Source organism: Mustela lutreola, chromosome 3, assembly GCF_030435805.1.
Source record: "Mustela lutreola isolate mMusLut2 chromosome 3, mMusLut2.pri, whole genome shotgun sequence".
Lineage (NCBI taxonomy): Eukaryota > Metazoa > Chordata > Mammalia > Carnivora > Mustelidae > Mustela > Mustela lutreola.
Window position 1 is genome coordinate 195,306,427 of NC_081292.1, and position 19,226 is coordinate 195,325,652.

At 44.9% G+C, this 19,226-nt stretch overlaps 1 protein-coding gene across 3 annotated transcripts in view; it reads right to left on the reverse strand.

The window, feature by feature from the left end:
- The window catches only part of PARD3B (par-3 family cell polarity regulator beta), a 1,047,303-nt gene extending 1,037,914 nt beyond the window's left edge, over positions 1 to 9,389 (reverse strand). For all 3 annotated transcript variants that reach the window (XM_059168302.1, XM_059168301.1, XM_059168303.1), the window contains exon 1: positions 9,144 to 9,389. In XM_059168302.1, the coding sequence (XP_059024285.1) occupies positions 9,144 to 9,263 (120 nt within the window). In that variant the 5' untranslated portion in view covers positions 9,264 to 9,389. The remainder of the gene's footprint in view (positions 1 to 9,143) is intronic.
- Between the last annotated feature and the right edge of the window lie 9,837 nt (positions 9,390 to 19,226).

Here is a 19,226-nt window from a genome sequence, read left to right on the forward strand (position 1 = left end):
CATCTGGGCCTCCTACCCCAGGAGGCTGCAAAACTCATCAAAACCAGAGACAGCAACTGATTAATTTGCCTGTTAGGATCACCAAGGATGTGACCTGCTACATTAGGCAGCCCCTCCTGAAGAACGCTGCCTACTGTTATTCTGCTCCTCATACAAACCTCTCCCTTCACGCTGGGCTCTACAGCTACATGCTTTAATTAACAGAATGTGGCAGCAGGGCCTGGGAGGTGCAGTCAATTAAGCATCCGACTCTTGGTTTTGGCTCCGGTCACAATCTCAGAGTTCTGAGATCGAGCCCTCTGCGTTCAGCATGGAGTCTGCTTGGGACTCTCTCCCTCTCCTTCTGGCCCTCCTCATTCTCCCTCTCGCTCGCTCTCTCTCTCAGAGAAATAGGTCAACCCTTCAAAAAATAATAATAATAATAGAACATATAGAAAACATCATGCCAGTGGCAGATCTAAGCCTTAAGCATGCCTGGAAGCTTCCAGCTTTGTACTCTTTGGAGCCCTGAGCTGCCTTTTGAGAAGTCAAGCAACCCTGCCCTGGAGGCCGTGGGAAGAGGCCCCGGCAGAGGATGAGATGCTAAGACTGAAGGGAGAGAACCCAGGCACCCAGCTGACAGCGAGAAGCAAGGCTCCAGACGGAGGCCCCGGGGCAATCAGCCCCCAGCTATTCAAGCCACCCCAGCCAAGGCACCAGACTTATGCAATCTGAAACACCCCGGACCTAGAAAACATCACACTGAGCCTTCTTCGTGGATCTAGAGTTATTTTAAGCTACTAAATGGTGGGGCAGTTTATACTGGAGCAAGACATAACCACAACAGATGGTAGTGGACACACGGTAAACGGTTTAACTCAAGAAGAGTTTATGCCCAGCCCACTAGGTACCAGGCACTCACAGGAGCTGGGGCGCCGACAATGAACAGGGCTGACCATGATCTCTACCTTGTTGCTGACATTCTAGTGGAGAGAGATGGATGATAAACACAGTTAGAACCGCTGTGGGGTAGCAAGGGGTGATTCCTGGGGAGAAAGGGCAGGAAGGACCAATACAGAGGATGGCTGGAGGGGTTGTAATCATAAACAGTTGGTAGGAAAGGCTTCAAGAAGACAGGAACCAACCTAAGATGGAAGAGATGAGGAAAGCAGACAGGTGCATAACTGGAGGTCCAGGACTATTCCAGGCAGAGAAAACCGCATATGAAGCGGGAGCCTGTCTGGCTTTGTTGGGCTAACAGCCACAAGACCATGAGGCTGGGGGAGAGTAGGATGAGGGTGGAAGAGGAGGTGTGAAAGGTAAGAGATGGTATGCCGGGGTCCCCAACCCCACCCAGGTTTAATGATTCACCAGAACAACTCACGGGACTCAGCATATGGTCATTCTCACAGCTATGATGCATCACAGTAAAAGGACACAAAGCAAAACTTAAGAAAGGGAAAAGACTCAAGAGTAGAGTTTGCAGGAAATGAGGCACGAGCTTCCAAGGATCCACATCCAGTAGACAGCCCCCCAGCCCAACTCACCCGCCACCCCCCACCCCACCCGACCCCCACAGCCCAGACACAAGGTTTCACATCACCTGTGATTGTTTTCTACCAGTGAGGATCAGCAAACTCAGCATCCCCAGTTTTCCCTGGGGGCTGGCCACACTGGGACCCTCTGCCTAGCAGGCACAAAAATTCCAGACCTCAGAAAAAGAGCCAGTGTTCAGTATAAACCATCCTATTTGCATAAGCCATTCTTTTCAGAGAGTGGTGGGAACGCCCCACAAGTCTGAGTTCCCAGTGCCAGTCAAGAGCCAGTCTTGTAAGCAGGCCTAAAGGGAGGGGTCCCGGGCCTGCTACACGAACCTTGTTTTGCAGAGATACCCACATCATACAGCACCTGACAGGCCGTCTGAAAGACACGGGAGCCAACGGAGGATCTGGAGTAGAAGAATGACAGGACCTGACTAGAATTTTAAATGTTACTCTAGCTTTTGTGTTGAGAAAAGACTTACAGTGGGGGTGTGGGGTAGAAACAGAGGGACTAAAAACCATTGGGGAAAAAAAAAAAAAAAAATACCATGAGCCCTGAGGCACGTGGGTAACTCCTGTAGCTAAGAGACTGACTCTTAATTTCGGCTCAGGCCATACTCCCAGGGTTCTGAGATCAAGCCCCCCATTGTTCTGTGTGAGATTCTCTCTCTGTCCCTCCTCCTGCTCTCTCTCTCTCTCTCTCTCTCTTTCTCTCTCACTCTCGATCTCTCAAATAAATAAATAAATAACATCTTAAAAAAAAAAAAAGTACCGTGAACCCCAGCCCGCTAACTGAAAAGCGGGAAAGAAGAATTCGATTCCGCACACATTGTGAGAGGAGGGTCCCTCAGAGTTGCAGACGGACTGCAGGGCAATCCCAAGGAAAAGAGCAGTCAGAGACTGTCACAAGCGTTTCTAACCTAACAACCAGAAGGATGACACGGTCACTAAATGAGACGGGAAGACCATGGGAAGAGTGGATTTGGAGAAGAGCATCAGGAGTTCAGCTTGGGGCGAGCTAAGGGTCAGATGCCTACCTGGCATCCAAGTAAAGGGGTCAAGGAAACTGCTATGAACCTCAGAGGTTCAGAGCTCAGAGGAGAGCTCAGAGCTCCTCTGAGGTCAGAGCGCAGAGGAGAGATCTCGGCTGGAGAGACCAAGATGATACTGGGGCCCATACTGTTGCAGGAGCTCATTGTAAAGCATCTTACATCTCACTAAAAATATCCAGAGTTTTCTTCATACTCCTCGTTGGCCCACCATCCACCACCAGCAGAAACAGAGGTGGTGCACCCCCGGGCTGTCCCACCAAAGGGGCAAACTGAAGCAGACCGCAACTTGCTTTACAATTAGACTGGATTTTCCTCATGCCCAGATGAAGGATTCAAGATTTTAAAGGTTCTCTCTTCTACCTGTGGATACCAAAAGGTACATGAAGATCCCCTTCCGACTGGCAGAGTTCTGAACAGGACAACCACATCTGTGAGAGTGTCAGGTTAAGGGCTGTGTGGGATCTAAGCTTTACACCAGTGGTTCCCAAAAGCATCATCAGAGGAGACTTAGACTTGAATCGTCCATTTAGGTTAAGTCATTTGTGACCATTTAAATTTAAATTTAAAATGCAATTCCTCAGATGTACTAGCCACATTCCAAGTATTTAAAAGCCATGAGTGGCCACAGGCCATCTTACTGGAAAACACTGACCTAGAATACTTCCATGATCACAGAAAGTTCTACCAGACTATAGAGCTTTACATTTTCCAAGAGACACAAAGCCCTGCATTATTAATAGACACCTCAGATGATTTTCATGACCAAACTCTTCAGAAAACAGTCTCATAAAAATCGGACATGGTCATTTGCCCAACTTCCTCCAAGAGGATCTAGGACACAGAATGGTGTGGGAATGAGGATAAATACTTGGTTAACGAAGCCATTTGAGCACTTTCTCCAAACTACAATCAGGACTGTCGCTCCCAGTTGCACAAGAGGCAATTAACTTAGCTCCGAGGAACTGAACTGCAGCCCCAACCCTGGTCAGCAAATCCTATGTATAGGTCACAGGATGAGGGTGGAGGAGGGCGGGGGGTCGGTGGGGAGACACAGAGAGAAAGGGGCATGGGGAGGGAGGCAAGAGGAAGGTGTGGGAAGGGGAAAGAGAAATGTGGGGGACAGAGAGAAGTATAGGAAGGAAGAAAGAGAGGCATAATGGAGAAGAGAAGATCCAGGGGCCACAAACCCAAACACCTACAGCAAGCCAAAAAACAACAATGGGCCATAAATAAGGAAATCATGACAGAGTAAAAAGTTAAGTGTGAGGTGGTAACAAACTGTTGGTGAGGCAATGATGGAGTGGAGAGCAGAATGATGCCTTCCAAAGACAAGAGGGGTGTCTCATCTCCTACTGATGATTGGGAGGTGGGAAAGGAAAGCCCAGTACTGCCAGAAACTCTGATTTGTTTTTCCCCCAAAGAAGACAGAACTCTGGACCTTTGCATGAGTCTCAAAATATTTAAACACGGCAACTAAGTCAAAATGTGATACTGAGGGGCCGGGCACCTGGGTGGCTCAGTCAGTTAAGAGTCTGCCTTCGAGGGGCGCCTGGGTGGCTCAGTGGGTTAAAGCCTCTGCCTTCAGCTCAGGTTGTGATCTCAGGGTCCTGGGATCGAGCCCCACATCGGGCTCTCTGCTCAGCCGGAAGCCTGCTTCCTCCTCTCTCTCTGCCTGCCTCTCTGCCTACTTGTGATCTCTTTCTGTCAAATAAATAAATAAAATCTTTTAAAAAAAAAAAAAAAAAAAAAGAGTCTGCCTTCGACTCAGGTCATGACCCCAGGGTCCTGGGATGGAGCCCCACATTGGGCTCCCTGCTCACTGGGGAGCCTGCTTCTCCCCCTCTCCTCCCCACTCATGTGCTCTCTCTCGCTACCTCTGTCTCTCTCTCTCAAATAAATAAATAAAAATCTTTTTTAAAAAATGTGATACTGAACAAAATTGAAAAAACATATCTATGGGTCATGGCAGGTACCACTAGCCCTGTGTCTGCAAACCTGGAGGCTCTTCTATTCAAGTCAAGTAGGAGAACCAAAACCAAGCTCGCAGCAAGTGCCCTGCTGGTGGTGAGTCTGTCTTACCCTCATGCTGGGGAGAGCGTGTAGTCCACACACTAGGAGTGGACTGAACAGAAAATGAAGCACTCAAGTAAGTCCATGTCCAATAAATTGCAAAGCATTTTGGAAATCCAGTCTGGTCCTAGTTTATGTACACAGGAACCTTAAAAATCTGGAAGCCTTCATCAAAAACTGAAGCCTTCAAGAATTTAGGATTTCCAGCCCATTTCTCCAGGTTAGGCCCATATAATAGCATGCCAGATTCTTGTTACTGTATAAATTTTTAGATGCTGACCTCACAGTTTACCAGAAAATGGAATTATTACTCTTATCTTGCTCAGATTTGGGAAGCTGGTCTCAATGGAAAAACAAATTATTCAAAATATCTGAACACAGAAGAGATTCAATCATTTAGGCAAGTCTAAATGTTTCTTCAAAAAAAAAAAGTATTTTCATATGGTCAAATCCACAAATCTGCTTAAAATTCCAGCATACCCACTATCCCATGAACCCAATATTCATATTATCTCATTCATTTCCACTCCACACACTACACATTCTCATTACTAAACCAGCCTTTCCCTTACTCACTTTGACCTTATCTAGTGCGTGTGCGTTTGTGTATGTGTGTGTATGAAATATATATATAAATGTATGTTCAATTTAATAAATTATTTGACCACCTGCTGTGAGAATGCATTCATGGTAAGAGGGACGATTACTAATGACAGGTTGGTCTGGAGACGTCTAAAACACAGTACCTGCCATCAAAAGAGTTTAAGACCAAATGAGTTCAGTGATACCAAATGATTTAGATAGTTGATTAGTAGTTCTCAGCCCTGGCTGGGCATTAAAATCACCTTTGAAAACACCGATGCCCAGGCTCCACTCCAAACCCAATGAATTAGAATCCTGGAGAAAGGGAAGTGGGCATTTGTATTATTTAAAATGTTAAATGATAAATTAGAGGTAACTAATGATCGGCCAGGGTTGAGAGCCCCTGCAGGATATGCCTCAATTACCATTCAACTGTGACACCTAATTTTGATGATAAATTTAACTAGTTACCCAGTGATCCCCACCTGGACTACTTAAGAAGACAATCTCCTCTCCACTAACTACTTAAGTAAATTGGATTTAGAGCTTGGGACACTTGATAAACTACCAGGATCCAAAGGCAAGCAACCCCATAATTCTTGCCCCTTAGTCAATTCCACCTTCCTGGTAAAGTTCATTGAACTGCAGGGGAAGGAGGGAAAGCAGGAAACTCAAAGTCCATTTCAGAACATAATTAAAGCCTTCCCAAAAGTTCTCTCAGTGTCTTCAGCATCTTACCTGCTTCCGGCCTTATCTGATGCTGATTCAGCTGGTCCCCCACATTCCCCAAATACCAGTTTTCTTTGTTTCTTCTCAGCAGAGGGTGGATACTTTCCCATGCTGTCCACAAAATCCAGAATGACTTCCTTGGGCTTCACTTATCCGCCGCCAAACTAGACACCCCTCAACTCTATTCTCAATTTTGAAATCTGCCTTTCTCCTATCTAAATAATTCAAGACCCAAAAAGAAATGGGCTTAATTTACATTCGTGTTCCCACCAAATTTGTTTCTTGATAGCACTCTCTACCTGAATATCTAAGAGATTTGGCCCATTTTTCCACTAGTAATCAAACGAAGGAATGTTTTTCATACTTGGTTTGCAAATGCTGCAATATTAGGCTCAGATTCTAGACTTCTCTCCATTACATGTAGACCTAAACTGTATAGGATATAATCAAGAGGAACTTGTACATGTCACAGCTCTCTGCAAGAAACAAAATTGCCATCTTTAGGTTGATGGGTTATTACAGCAGTTTGTAACTGGAAGATCTTTTTAAAACAAACTGTAGGGCGCCTGGGTGGCTCAGTGGGTTACGCCGCTGCCTTCAGCTCAGGTCATGATCTTGGGGTCCTGGGATCGAGTCCCACATCGGGGTCTCTGCTCAGCAGGGAGCCTGCTTCCCTCTCTCTCTCTCTCTGCCTGCCTCTCCATCTACTTGTGATTTCTCTCTGTCAAATAAATAAATAAAATCTTTAAAACAAACTGTAAAATATAAGATGGATAAACTCCCATGCATAATAGCCTATCGGGCTGTGCAGTTAGCAACTATGAGTAAGGATCCTAGGAATAAGGACTCAGTTCCTGGGTTCAATTCTACCATGTATCACCCATATCTCTGTCTTTTTCTTCTCCCCATCTGCAAAAAGAAAATACCAGTACCTGCCTTATGAGGTCATTTAACTTACGTAGTAAAGTTTCTACAACTGCGCCTGCATAGTCAGCACAATTCACTTTATTGTTAAGTTTTTATGTCTGAGGGCAGGACTAAAAACCTTACTGTCCAGGGAAGCAAGACTTTTAAATCTGTGTCACTGATTTAAAGAAAGTGAATTTATGACAAGTTGCCTTTCAAACTGAATTTTGACATTTCTGGGTTTTCCTATTATTTTCCAAATTCAATGGATGAAAGCATGGAATTTGATAGATTATTTCTTGACATTTTAGTTCTATTAGGAATACCATTTAATAACAGTTAAGCCTTGTTATGATTACAATACTATTCAAAATGAAACTCTGGGAGAGAGAGATTTGGGAAAGAGAAAATATCACTTGCCACTTATTAAATTGAGATTTTAAAAGCCAAAGAAGAGAAGGAGAATTTATAAACTGCAGGTGACCTTTAAATGTCACATTCGCTAATATATAAATGTAAACACAGAAAAATGTAATATCTGGTAATAACAGTAAACTGATCAATACAATTACATTATAGGTTCTGTGATATTATAAATTATGCTTTCAGTACAGAATATCAATAGCTTTTTAACACCTTTTAAGATCAAATTACAATGCACTAAATTTCATCTAGTCCCCTGCATGTTATTTATAAGTATGTAGCATCCTTCCATTACTTGGACAGCTCCACGTACTAAGCTTCTATATATACAAGATGTTAGAGCATAAATTATTTTTAATATTGAGTTAATAAAAAATAACTTTATCATTTCATTAAAATAATCCTTCAATGATGTTTACTTTAATAATCTGCCTAGAATAATGTTACTACTAAGCTTACTTTCAAAAGTTAGGGAAATACAGTTCCAAGGAAATTGGTTACTTGTGCAAATCTCGGTTTTTAACTGAATTACAGAAAACAAAGCATTTACACTGGGTCACTGGGTGGCTCAGTGCACTGGGCATCAGCCTTCGTGAGGTCATGATCATGGGGTCACGATCCTGGGATCAAGCTCCTCACAGGGCTTCTTGCTCTGCAGGCAGCCTGCTTCTACCTCTCCTTCTGCACCTCTCCCCCCGGCCCCTGCAGTAGAGCACCAGCACAGGGCTCTCTCACTCTCTCTCAAATAAATAAAAATCCTAAAAACAACAACAAACCAGCATATGCTATTTTAACATTGGGGGAAAATTGGGGTAGATACAGTTTTAAAGGCCATTTCTACAGTTCTCACAGCATGAGAACAAATATTAAATGAGCCACCGACCTCTAGCACAAGAGTTTATGTCTTGTCCTTTTTGATGAGGATTTGGGGTATGCTGTTCCATATGAAGATTCAAGAAAGAAAAAGAAAAAGGCGCTCTCCAATGCCTTTATTTAAAGAACCCATCAAAGACGACACAAGAGTCCCAGTATGTTACCCAAACACCCACCATGAATTCTAGTGTCTAGCTAGGCCTTCTGAAGATGCACTGCCCCCTTAAAAATAACAGTCACTTAACTTTTACTTGTTTCTGATTTCAGGGACAGAGTTGGGAATAATCAACTCACTAGTCAGGCCGGGCACACACACTAGTAAACAGAGAAAATGCGGCTTAAAGACACTCCACATGTAGACGGTTTAGTTGAAGCAAACAGCATCCTTCCACCAAAGTTCCCAGTCACTGATGGAGAAAGCTCACAAGACTTCAATCCCCGGGGCCCCATCAGGGCTAACTTCCGAGTGTGTGTTACTCGCACCAATCAACTTTCTAAGTCCAAGGAACAGAAGTGGGGCGGGCCTTAGCCCTAGTCAAAACTCACACCTGAGGTAAGCAACACCTTCCAATACTCCCTTAAGAAGTGTTCTCTCAAGCACCTTGGAAGGCAGTGCTTCTCAAGCTCCAATGGTCATTCCACTCACCTGGGACCTTGCTTAAAACCAGATCCGAGGCAAGGGGCTTGGATTAGGGCACCAGATCCTGCATGTGTAGGGAGTCCCCAACTGACTCCCACGCTGCGTTTCCTCCTGTCACCCTCTGAGAAGCAAGGCCCACAAACCCCCAGAGACATCCAGGTCACTTATATGAGCAAACAAGCCGAAGTTGCGAGAACAGGTAGCGCCCAATAAAGTCTCCTGGGCGCTCTGCGCCCCTTGGGCGTCGCCACCGGGTCCTGGGGCCTCTGACAGGTGCCTGGCCTCGGTGCGCCCGCCGGGAGCCCGCCCCGCAGCCGCGTCCCCGCACCGCCCCGCCCCGGCGCTCACCTTCTCCCGGGTCTTCAGGTAGCGCTGCAGCGCCTGCTGCGTGAGCTCCCGGACGCGCAGCTGGCCCTCCTTGCACGGCACCACGATGCCCGTCCTGCCGAAGCACACGGTCACTTTCATCCTAGCCCCCGGTGCCCGCGCCGCGCCCGGCCGAACAGGTGCCCGGCCCCACGGCCACAGCCCCTAATGTCGGGGTCCGCCCGACGCCCGCGGGTCCGGAGCCCCCCGAGCGCCTCTCCCCGGGCGTCCCCTCGGGGCCCGGGGCTCGCGGCCGCGCCCCTCCGCCCGGCGCAGGCGGCCCCGCGGCGGGCGGCAATCGGGGGAGGGGGCGGCAACGGGCAGGGCTGCGTCCCAGGTAGCTGGTGGCCGGGGGCGCGGCGACAACGCCGCCGCCGGGCTCTTCCTACTCCTCCTGCTCGGGCTCCGGCTCCGGCTCCCGCTCGGCCCGGACGAGGCGGCTGCTCCAAGCCCGCCAAAGCGAAACTGGCGGCCGGGCTGTGGCCCTGGCCCTGGCCCTGGCCCTGCCCCCTGGCCCTGGCCCTGGCCCTGCCCTGGCGGCGGCGGCGGCGGCAGCCGGGCCGGGCCGGCCCCAGGCCCGGGGCTGGAGTGGGCGGCGGCGGCGGCGGCGCGCGGGGCCGGAGTTGGGAGGAAACTTTTGCGCCGGATCCCAACTCCACGGCGGCGCGCGGCGCTCTGGGCTCCCGCGGCCCCGGGGCCGGCCTGGGCCCGGCTCTTAAAGGGGCCGCGACGCTCCCCGGCCTCGCCGCGCGCTCGGCGGCCCGGAGTGGGGGCCGTGCCGCGGGTAACTAGAGCCCGGGAGCCTGGTCCCCTCCCTCGATCTCTCCCTGGCTCTGTCCCTCCCGCACACGCGCTGAGCTCCGGGGAGTTGTAACGGGACCTGGAGCTCCCCACCAGGGAACTGAAACCGGATCTCATAAAGCACCCCTGAGGGAAGAGCTGGGAGACTGCTGAGCTACACCGTTAAAATGTGGGGTTGGAGCAAGATTCTAGGAAAGCCCGGGAGCAGGTGCTTGTCGCCACGCCCACCAACTCCCCCCCCCCCCCCCCCAGGGAGAGGCGGCTCACAGGTACTGAGCGGCAGGGATGGCCCAAGGGCCTGCCAGGATCCTAGTCTTAAGCAGAGCATCTATTCGATCTGCTGGAGTCCTGAGATGGCAACACTAAGGGGTTCTTGGGGCCAACGTGGCAGTGGAATCCTTCCTTTTACAGAAGAGCAAACCGAGTATTTCCCCAAAGGTCACATCCCAGACCCAGAAATGATAGCATACGTTTACATATATCCTTCTGAAAATGTGCCTTCTGTTGGGCATTTGACTAGAAAAACCATTTTAAACACCTTTAGGCTCATGATTCGTCAGGTGCGTGTTCACCAAAGTAGGTGTATCTGAAAAAAAAAAATTAACAAAAAATATTTGTGTCATTCTTAGCTCACATATCAATGAGTTCCTTTGAGCCTAACAACAACCCTGCAAGGTAAATAAATGTTTCCCATTTTGTGCATGAAGAATGGTGCCAAAGGAGGTTAAGGAACGGAGCTGACCATGAAGTTAGTTATGCTAAGAGAAACTCAGTTTTTCCCATGCTTAATCTCTGCTCTCCCCAAGCCCTTTTTCTAGCAATCTAGTTCATCGGACAAGATCCTCAGGGCTACATCATGTGTTTCTCTACAAGAGAGTTTGTTTCTGAGGTACCTGTGTGGTATAGTCCATTAAGGATCTGACTCTTGGTTTCTGCTCAGGTCGTGATCTTAGGGTCCTGGGATTCAGCCTTGTGTAAGGCTACCCACTCAGCACAGAGTTTGCTTAAGATTCTCTCTCCCTCCCCCTCTGCCTCTCTCTCTCTCTCTCTCTCAAATAAGTAAATAAAATTTTTAAAAATAATTTCTTCCTTTATCAAGACATTTTTTCATTTGAACTTGAGTTGCCTAGGATTGTATGAGAACGTGCAGAAGATTAAATTAATGGGCTCATGAATTTTGAAAGTTTTAAAATTTTTTTACTCACTCATGCTTTCAATAAATATGTATTGTCTTCTATGTACAGGGCCTTCTCTAAGGTCAGCGGCATCAAAGAGGATCTCCTATACCAAGTCGATTTGAAAAAATATATATTAGAGAGTATAATTTAGGAACAAATGCAATATAAACCAATTTAAATAAACTAAAGACAGAATCTATTTCCTCATTCTTTTCCTCATAAAATCAGAAGATCCGAAGAACACTCCTCTGAGGCAAGATTGAATCTAGAAACTCAGTGTCCTCAGGGGCCATCTTTCTCTATCTATTGGCTCTCTGTTCCTCAGTGTTGCTCCATTTCTCAGTCAGGATCTCCCTGGAGGAGGCAAAGATGGCCACTCCCCGTGCTCCAGGTTTACACAGCCTTAAAGACAGTCCTCTCTGTCGTCAATAAGCCTTTTTCTGGTGAGGACTTGCATATCTAACGTTGAGTCACATATCTTCCCTCTGGCGATATTCACCTGCCACTAAACCAGGACTGAAAAAGGAGGGGTGAACACCCAAAAGATGGGACAACAAAGCACATTTCAGCACCATAAAATATAAGACTGTTTTCCAACCCGTGACGGGGGGGGGGGGGGAGGGGGGATGGGGGGGAGCTTATAGGTAGAGAGCAGGGAAGACAAGGCCTACAGATGTGAAAAGTTAAACAGAAATTACAAAACAATAGTAAATTTGATATTTCTGCAGAATATTATTGATTTAGATGTATGCCTGCACTGTTTAAAGTGAATGTAAACAAAAATAGATTATATATTGCCTGTGATCATATATCTACATATGCATCATATATTATGTATCTGTATCTTATTTTCCTTTGCAATAATCTTATAGGAGAGGTACTTCTGTTACTCTCCTTTTAAAGATGAAACTGAGGCACAAGGAGGTAAATTCACATTCTTAGCAAGTAGCAGAGGCTGGATTAGAACCCAAGCAGTACAACGCCAGTCAGACTGGCTAGTAACTGCTGTGCTGATCTGTTTTGGCTAGGACCAAATGAGTAGAGCAAAGAAACAAATAGATACTAGCTAACCTACTAACTAATACTAACCCCTACTTGTAATATTGTGTATTTTAGAGACACAGAGAATGGTACAGAGCAAAGATTTTTAGCTGATGAAATGACTGCGTTCTTTATCTTTATGCTTTGTTTCTTTTTTTCTTCACACTTGCTGCAGACTCTGGCTCTTCTGCTAAGATAATGAGGAACTCCAGCTCTGCTTCACTCTCCTAACTTCCTCTGGGCCCAGCTTTAGCCCATCCCCAATACCTAGAACCCCCGATTCCCCAGGTGAAGCAGGAGGAACACAGGAACACGCAAGCTCTCCACTGGCCTCTTATAGGAAGATTGGAATCAGCCTGGGTGGCGCGCCGCAGAGACGGTGTTGTCGTCAGATAAAGAAAGAGATGGAGCGGGGCACACGACTGCACAACGCCTTGTGCAATCCCACACATCATGGAGTGAACGTTAATGACCCCAGGCTAGTAATTACAAAAAGACTTTAGCGTTTATTAATTCATGTTTATTAAAGAGCCAGACTTAATTTGTTCTTCAGTCTTATCACAGCATACATAGAAACAATTTATCATATATCAAGCCCTATAAAAAAACATAGTTACAACACACAGACATTCATGCCCAACAAATTCCTAAATCAATATTTCATGCCCCACGGGACTCCTGGACTGAAGACAATAAATAATTTGCCCTGATTGAGTAACACTGGAGGATTCTAGGCCTGGGTTCCATTTTCTTGTTTTGCCTGTTGGATGGATAAATATTGCCTGTGGTGTGATATTTTCCCATTTGTTATCCAACAGCTTAGCAAGCTTTGGAGGAACCAGTGAAAATCTTGTGCCGACAGCAATAATACCAACCAATATTACTAAACCGCTCTGCTTTATGAAAAGTGTAACTAAAATGTCACTTACCATCAAGCATATACCGAATTAAACAAATGATTATTTTTATATGTAGTTAACTAGTATCCTTCCTAATATTGTTTAGCATCATTAAAACAGAAAACATTTTCTCCTTCCTTTTCACCTTTCACCTTCGGGAATTTTTTATAACAAGCACTAATTTTGTCAAGTACAATATATTTTCATAACAATCTTCTATCTAAGACCTTTGGAACAATTAGTACAATAACTTATGTTCTTGTGGCACCTGGGTGGCTCAGTTGAAGTGTCTGCTTTTGGCTCAGGTCAGGATCTCAGGGATAGGGCCCCACGTTGGGCTTGAACTCAGGCTCCCTGCTTAGAGGGGAGTTGGCTTCTCCATCTGCCCCTCCCCCCATGCTTGCGCACATGTGCGAGTTCTCTCTCTCTCTCTCTTTCTTTCTCAAATGAATAAATAAAATCTTAAAAGAAAAAAATACATTATGTTCTTAGCTTCCTTAAGAAAGCAGGAGCCAGCATGATGTCCTAAAAGAAAGAAAAATGGGTAGGAATCTTTATTCTTTCCTTCCCTGTTTAAAAGCAAAGGGTTTGGGTTATTGTTTAACTTGGCAAGAATGGGTTTTTCTTAAGGGATGTTTGTTTCTAAGTACATTCCTTTGTTGACTGTTTCTTTGTTGACTCTTTCTATAGGTGTTCCTAAAACACAAATAACAATGTTTTACACCCTGAAGGGAGGATTGTGGGCGCTCAGCTTTTTGATAGACCCTTGTTTATGCCTATTCTGTAAGTAACACTCAGAAGTCTCCACGGTGATACAGCTAGGCCACGCCTCCTTATACTGACTTAACACTTGTTGGATGATTAATGTCCTGCCTTGATTTATGTTTTCCTGGAAAAAAAACAAAAAACAAGAAAAACAGAAACAAAAAACCTGGATCATGAAGTGAGTATATCTTTAAGAAAAAAATTAAACAACCAAAAGCAAAGAAACTCTCCAACTGATGTTGTATTAAGAGTTGAGCTTTGGGGGCGCCTAGGTGGCTCACGGTGTTAAGCCTCTGCCTTCAGCTCAGGTCATGATCTCAGGGTCCTGGGATTAGGCCCCACATAGGGCTCCCTGCTCAGCGGGGAGCCTGCTTCCCCCCTCTTTCTCTGCCTACTTGTGATCTCTGTCAAATTAATTAATTAATTAATTTTTTTAAAAAAGAGAGAGAGAGAGAGAGAAAGAGAGTTGAGCTTTGGTTCTATGTTTGTCTTCAATGTGTGAAATCCTTCTGAAGCACATCGTGTTTGTTGGCCACTAGGAAGAGGTTCCACCCACAGGAGCAAACACCAGGTCCTCTCACCAGGAGGCTTTAGGGACAGACTTATAAAGGAGGTCCGCAGTGATGATCAGGAATGCTCTCCAATAAGCTCCTTTACCCAAGAATAGCTCCTGAGGTGAGATTGCAATCAAGTGTTCTCTTTTCAGTTCCCTCAGTTTTCCTAAGGCCTCCTTCTGCACTCCTTCTTAACCTTTTAGCTGGAGAAGTGAGTTGGTGTTCGCCTAACTGACAGGAGGCAGAGAAAGAACTGAGATTTGACACCAGGTGCTTCAACGTATCAAAGGATTGGAGGCAGAACAAGTAGACGGGAGCTAGACAGACTGAGGTTCCAAAGCTCTGCCGCTTACGTGAGGCCAACTTCATGGCGCCTCTTGACCAAATGGGACGATCACATACATAAAGAGCCCCACACATAGTAGGCAAAATTATTGCCATCTGCCACCTTTTATTCTATTTCCTAGCATTTCTAAATGCCACTTATTTTCACAGGGCCTGGAACTACTTCTGGAAAGAAACATATCAAAGGACACTCAGAAGCTACCCATCATTGTTTCCCTCAAAGTTTCTGAAGACTGAGGGTAACTAGTTCTGTAATGAAAGCCCCCCACCCACAGCAAAATAATAAGATTTGTGTTTCACAAGCTACATATTATGAAATATGTTTTTCAAAAAAATTCTGGTCATAATAGCCTTGTACATGAGATCATAGAATTCCAGAGCTGAAAGTGGCCTTAGAGATTATTTGTATAATCTCCTCATTTCACAGATGAAGGACACTACGGACTGGAAAGATCAGGTGACTAGCCAAAATCAGTACCCAGATCCTTCAGAGTGTGCTCTGGTGCTTTCTTCACTTTCCTGTCTCCCTGGTAATAGAATTTATCTATCCATCCATCATCTATCTATCTATCTATCTATCTGTCTATCTATCTCTTTTAAAAGGAGAGTGTGGCACAGAGGGGTGAGGGAGAGGATTAGAGAGAGTGAGAGAGGCAGAAAGAGAATCTCAAGCAGGCTCCATGCTCATTGCAGACTCCCACACAAGGCTCAATCCCACAACCCCAAGATCACGACTCTGAGATCACAACCTGAGCCAAAACCAAGAGCTGGATGCCCAACTGATGCGCCACCTAGACCCCTCGGCCTGGTAATAGCATTTAAAACAATAGATATTTGACCAACATTGACTCAAGGCTTTGAGTTTTCACAGGGCCAGGAGGTGATGATGGTAAACAGCCCATTCTTCTATCTATTTCTGGTGTTCTGATTTAAACCTAAGATTCTGAACCGTTGTTCTTGCTATGATTGTAAATAGCAGAAAGATTCACTGAGTGTTGGGGCACCTGGGTGGTTCAGTGGACTAAGCCTCTGCCTTCGGCTCAGGTCCTGATCCTGGGGTCCTAGGATTAAGCCCCGCATCGCATCGGGCTTTCTGCTCCGCAGGGAGCCTGCATCCCCCTCTTTCTCTGCCTGCCTCTCTGCTTACTTGTGCACTCTCTCTGTCAAATAAATAAATAAAATCTTTAAAAAAAATTTATTAAAAAAAGGTTTGCTGAGTGTTAAAATGACTATTGCAGAAAATAGAAAACCATCAAAAGATTTTGAAGCAGGAGAGTGCCGTGATCAGATTTCTGCTTGGCGGAATACAGAGGACCTGCGAGACAGACAAAAGCCTTTGCTTGGCGGAATACAGAGGACCTGCGAGACAGACAAAAGCCTTGCTTAGTTCACTCATTCCATCATTCCCTTCTTTATGCATCAATATTTACTCAACACCTATAATCTGCTGAGCCCAAAGAGATCACAAACCTTCCTCTGGTGAGGAAGCAGATGACAAATGACTAACCAAATAAACAAAATATTTACAGATTGTGAAAAGGTGTAATGAAGGGTATAAACAGCAGGCTGTGTGAACGAGAATACGTGGGTAAAACACACCCTGTTTAGACTGGATGGACAAACGCAAATGTAAGGAACCCAGAGAAGATGGAGCAGGGCATGAGGTCGAAGAGATTATCTGTAATAATGGCCTCCAAAAAGACCATGACAGAGGTCGTGAGAGAGGAGGGCGGATCAGTGTAATCTTTCAGGATCTGCCCCAGAAAAAAAAGGTAGCAAGATTTTAGGGTCAATCAGGAGAAATTGGTTTCTAGTTAGAAGGTGGATTTATTAATTAAAGATAGAGAATCTTGGAACACTGGAGGCGTCCAGAAGAAGGTAGAGAAAGAAGAGTAAGTTCAGTTTAGGACATTTTGAATTTTAATGTGCCTAGAAGAGAACCAGGGAGAAGTGCTTCGTTAGCCAGAAATACAAAGTTTAAAGCACAAGCGTCTGAAGACTAGATATGTAGATCTGGGGGACACAAATTTGAAGTTTAACTCATCAGAATGGAGGAGATTGGTCAGAGAAGGAATTTGGAATGAAAAGACAACAGGACTTAGACTAGAATCCTGGCGAATGTCAGCATTTAAGAAGAGAAAGATCCAGCAGTTACATATGGGGATGGAATAAATTTTTAATTGCAAGTTATTGTGTTTAATCTAGGTAAGGTATTATCAGTTTCAAAGGTGTGATAAGAAAGGGTGCCCTGGTGAAATCATAATGGTGGAGAACAGGAAATTTAATGTTAAGAATGGGAAGTAAGACAGTTTGACTGGAGTAGATAGGCTTCGTTGGAGCCTAACACAGGGTATAAGGTTATAAAGATATGGGAAGAAGGAAATGAGGGAAGTGGTTGTGGGGGAGCTGCGAGAACTAGACAGAGTAGTTTGGATCTGTTTCACTAAAGAAATATCCTCTAGGTGCTTGAGCAGAGGAGCAATATGCATAAAACAGCATTTGATAGCCGTTATTCTGACATCTTCATGTGCGAAGAACCAGAGTAGCAAAAGAGGCATCTGGGTAGCTCAGTCGGTTGGGTGTGCCACTCTTGATTTCAGCTCTGGTCGTGGTCATGATCAGGTCAAGGGTTCAGGCCTGGCTACAGCCCTAGGTTAGGCTCCATCCTCAACAGGGAGTCTGCTTCTCTCCTTCTCCCTTTGCCCCTTCCCCTGCGCATGGATGTGACCCAAGCTCTTTCTCTCTGAATTGAATAAATAAATGTTAATTAAAAAGAAAGAAAGAAAGAGAGAAAGAAAGAAAGAAAGAAAGAAAGAAAGAAAGATAGAAAGGAAAAAAGTGACTAAAGCTAGTGGAAGATCCAACAGAAGTTTGTTGGAATAAATCACACAAAACTAAATTTAAGTATGTTAAATGTAAATTCATCCAATGTATATATAGTTCTAGACTATCCCCACCTGTATATGTATTTATTCAAAGTAATAGACTATGGGATTGTTTAATGTCCAGTCCTACAACTACACTATTCCATGCATGGGAAATGAGGGAGTGCCATATGACTCAGGGTCCAGTCAGACAAACTGAAAACACACCCTATCTCAAACAAAGGGAATCAAATATAAGAAATTAATTACACTGTCAGTGGAGGAGCTGAAAACCCAAACAAGAAATAGTAAGGCAACTCAAAGATGAACCATAGCATGAAGCTCCGTCTTTCTCTAGCATTAGCTGGATTCTGGGAGGAGGTAATACTAGCAGAATCCAGAAACTGGGCAGCTTGACAAAGCTAGAACCATAGCGGAAATTGCCTTGCAGAAACTGGGAGCCCAGAAAGAGGAACTGTCCAGAAGACACCTGAAACTATGAGGAGCTATAGTCTTAAATTTTTTTTTTTTTAAGATCTTATTCATTTATTTGACAGACAGAGTTCACAAGTAGGCAGAGAGGCAGACGGGGGAGGGGGGAGGGAAGCAAGCTCCCTGCTGAGCAGAGAGCCCGATGTGGGGCTCGATCCCAAGACCCTGGGATCATGACCTGAGCCAAAGGCAGAGGCTTTAACCCACTGATCCACCCAGGCGCCCCGAGGAGCTATAGTCTTAAAAACACAGCCAGAGGAGGAGGAGAGAAGGAAAAAGGGAAGAGAAGGAAGAGAGTGAAGCAAGGAGGGACTACCAAAACTCTCACTCTGGTCTCCTGCCCTCCATGCTTCCACTAGGGCCTCATACTGGCAGATCTAGCTAGAAGCCAGTGAGCAAGGAGAAGGGCAGGGAGGAATTGGGGAGCAAACAGAAGGTCTTTTCTGGTGGGCTTTGATAGTAATTCATAAATAGAGATTTTAATTCTCACTAACATCTTAGATTCAGGAAAAGAACTAATAATATTTCCAATTCACTTTGACATAGCGTTGGTGGTATAGTGGTTAGCATAGCTGCCTTCCAATTCACTTTGATATATTTGTGAAAATAATCTTTCTCCCAGTGTAGATGAAATTCATGCTTTTCTCAAAAGAAAGTGCTTCTACATTTTAACAGTGAAATAGCAGCTTTTCCCTGATTGCCAGATAACTATTAATTTCCATCATTTAAGAAATAAAAATATTCCTACCCTTACTCAATCATCAGACTCAAAGTAATAGTTTTGTTTAGCTATGATTACACAGGCATTTAAGCTGCAAATCCAAAAATTCTACTAATATTGAATGTTGACTACGTCTAACTACAATGCTATCTGATAATATTTCATTTATTTTATAGGCCATAATTTTAGACACTAATCCATGGATTTATAACAGAAGCTTTGAAGACTATCCAAGTTTAGAGTTGTGAGTCCTTTGTATAAAATTATTTGTAAAAGCCATTAATACTTTATCACATGTGGACATGAATAGTAAGTGTGATATTTATTTCAACACCATCAGGAAAATTTGATTTAATTAGTATGTGTCCTTTAAGAGTGTGTACTCTTGTTAGTACATACTTGTTA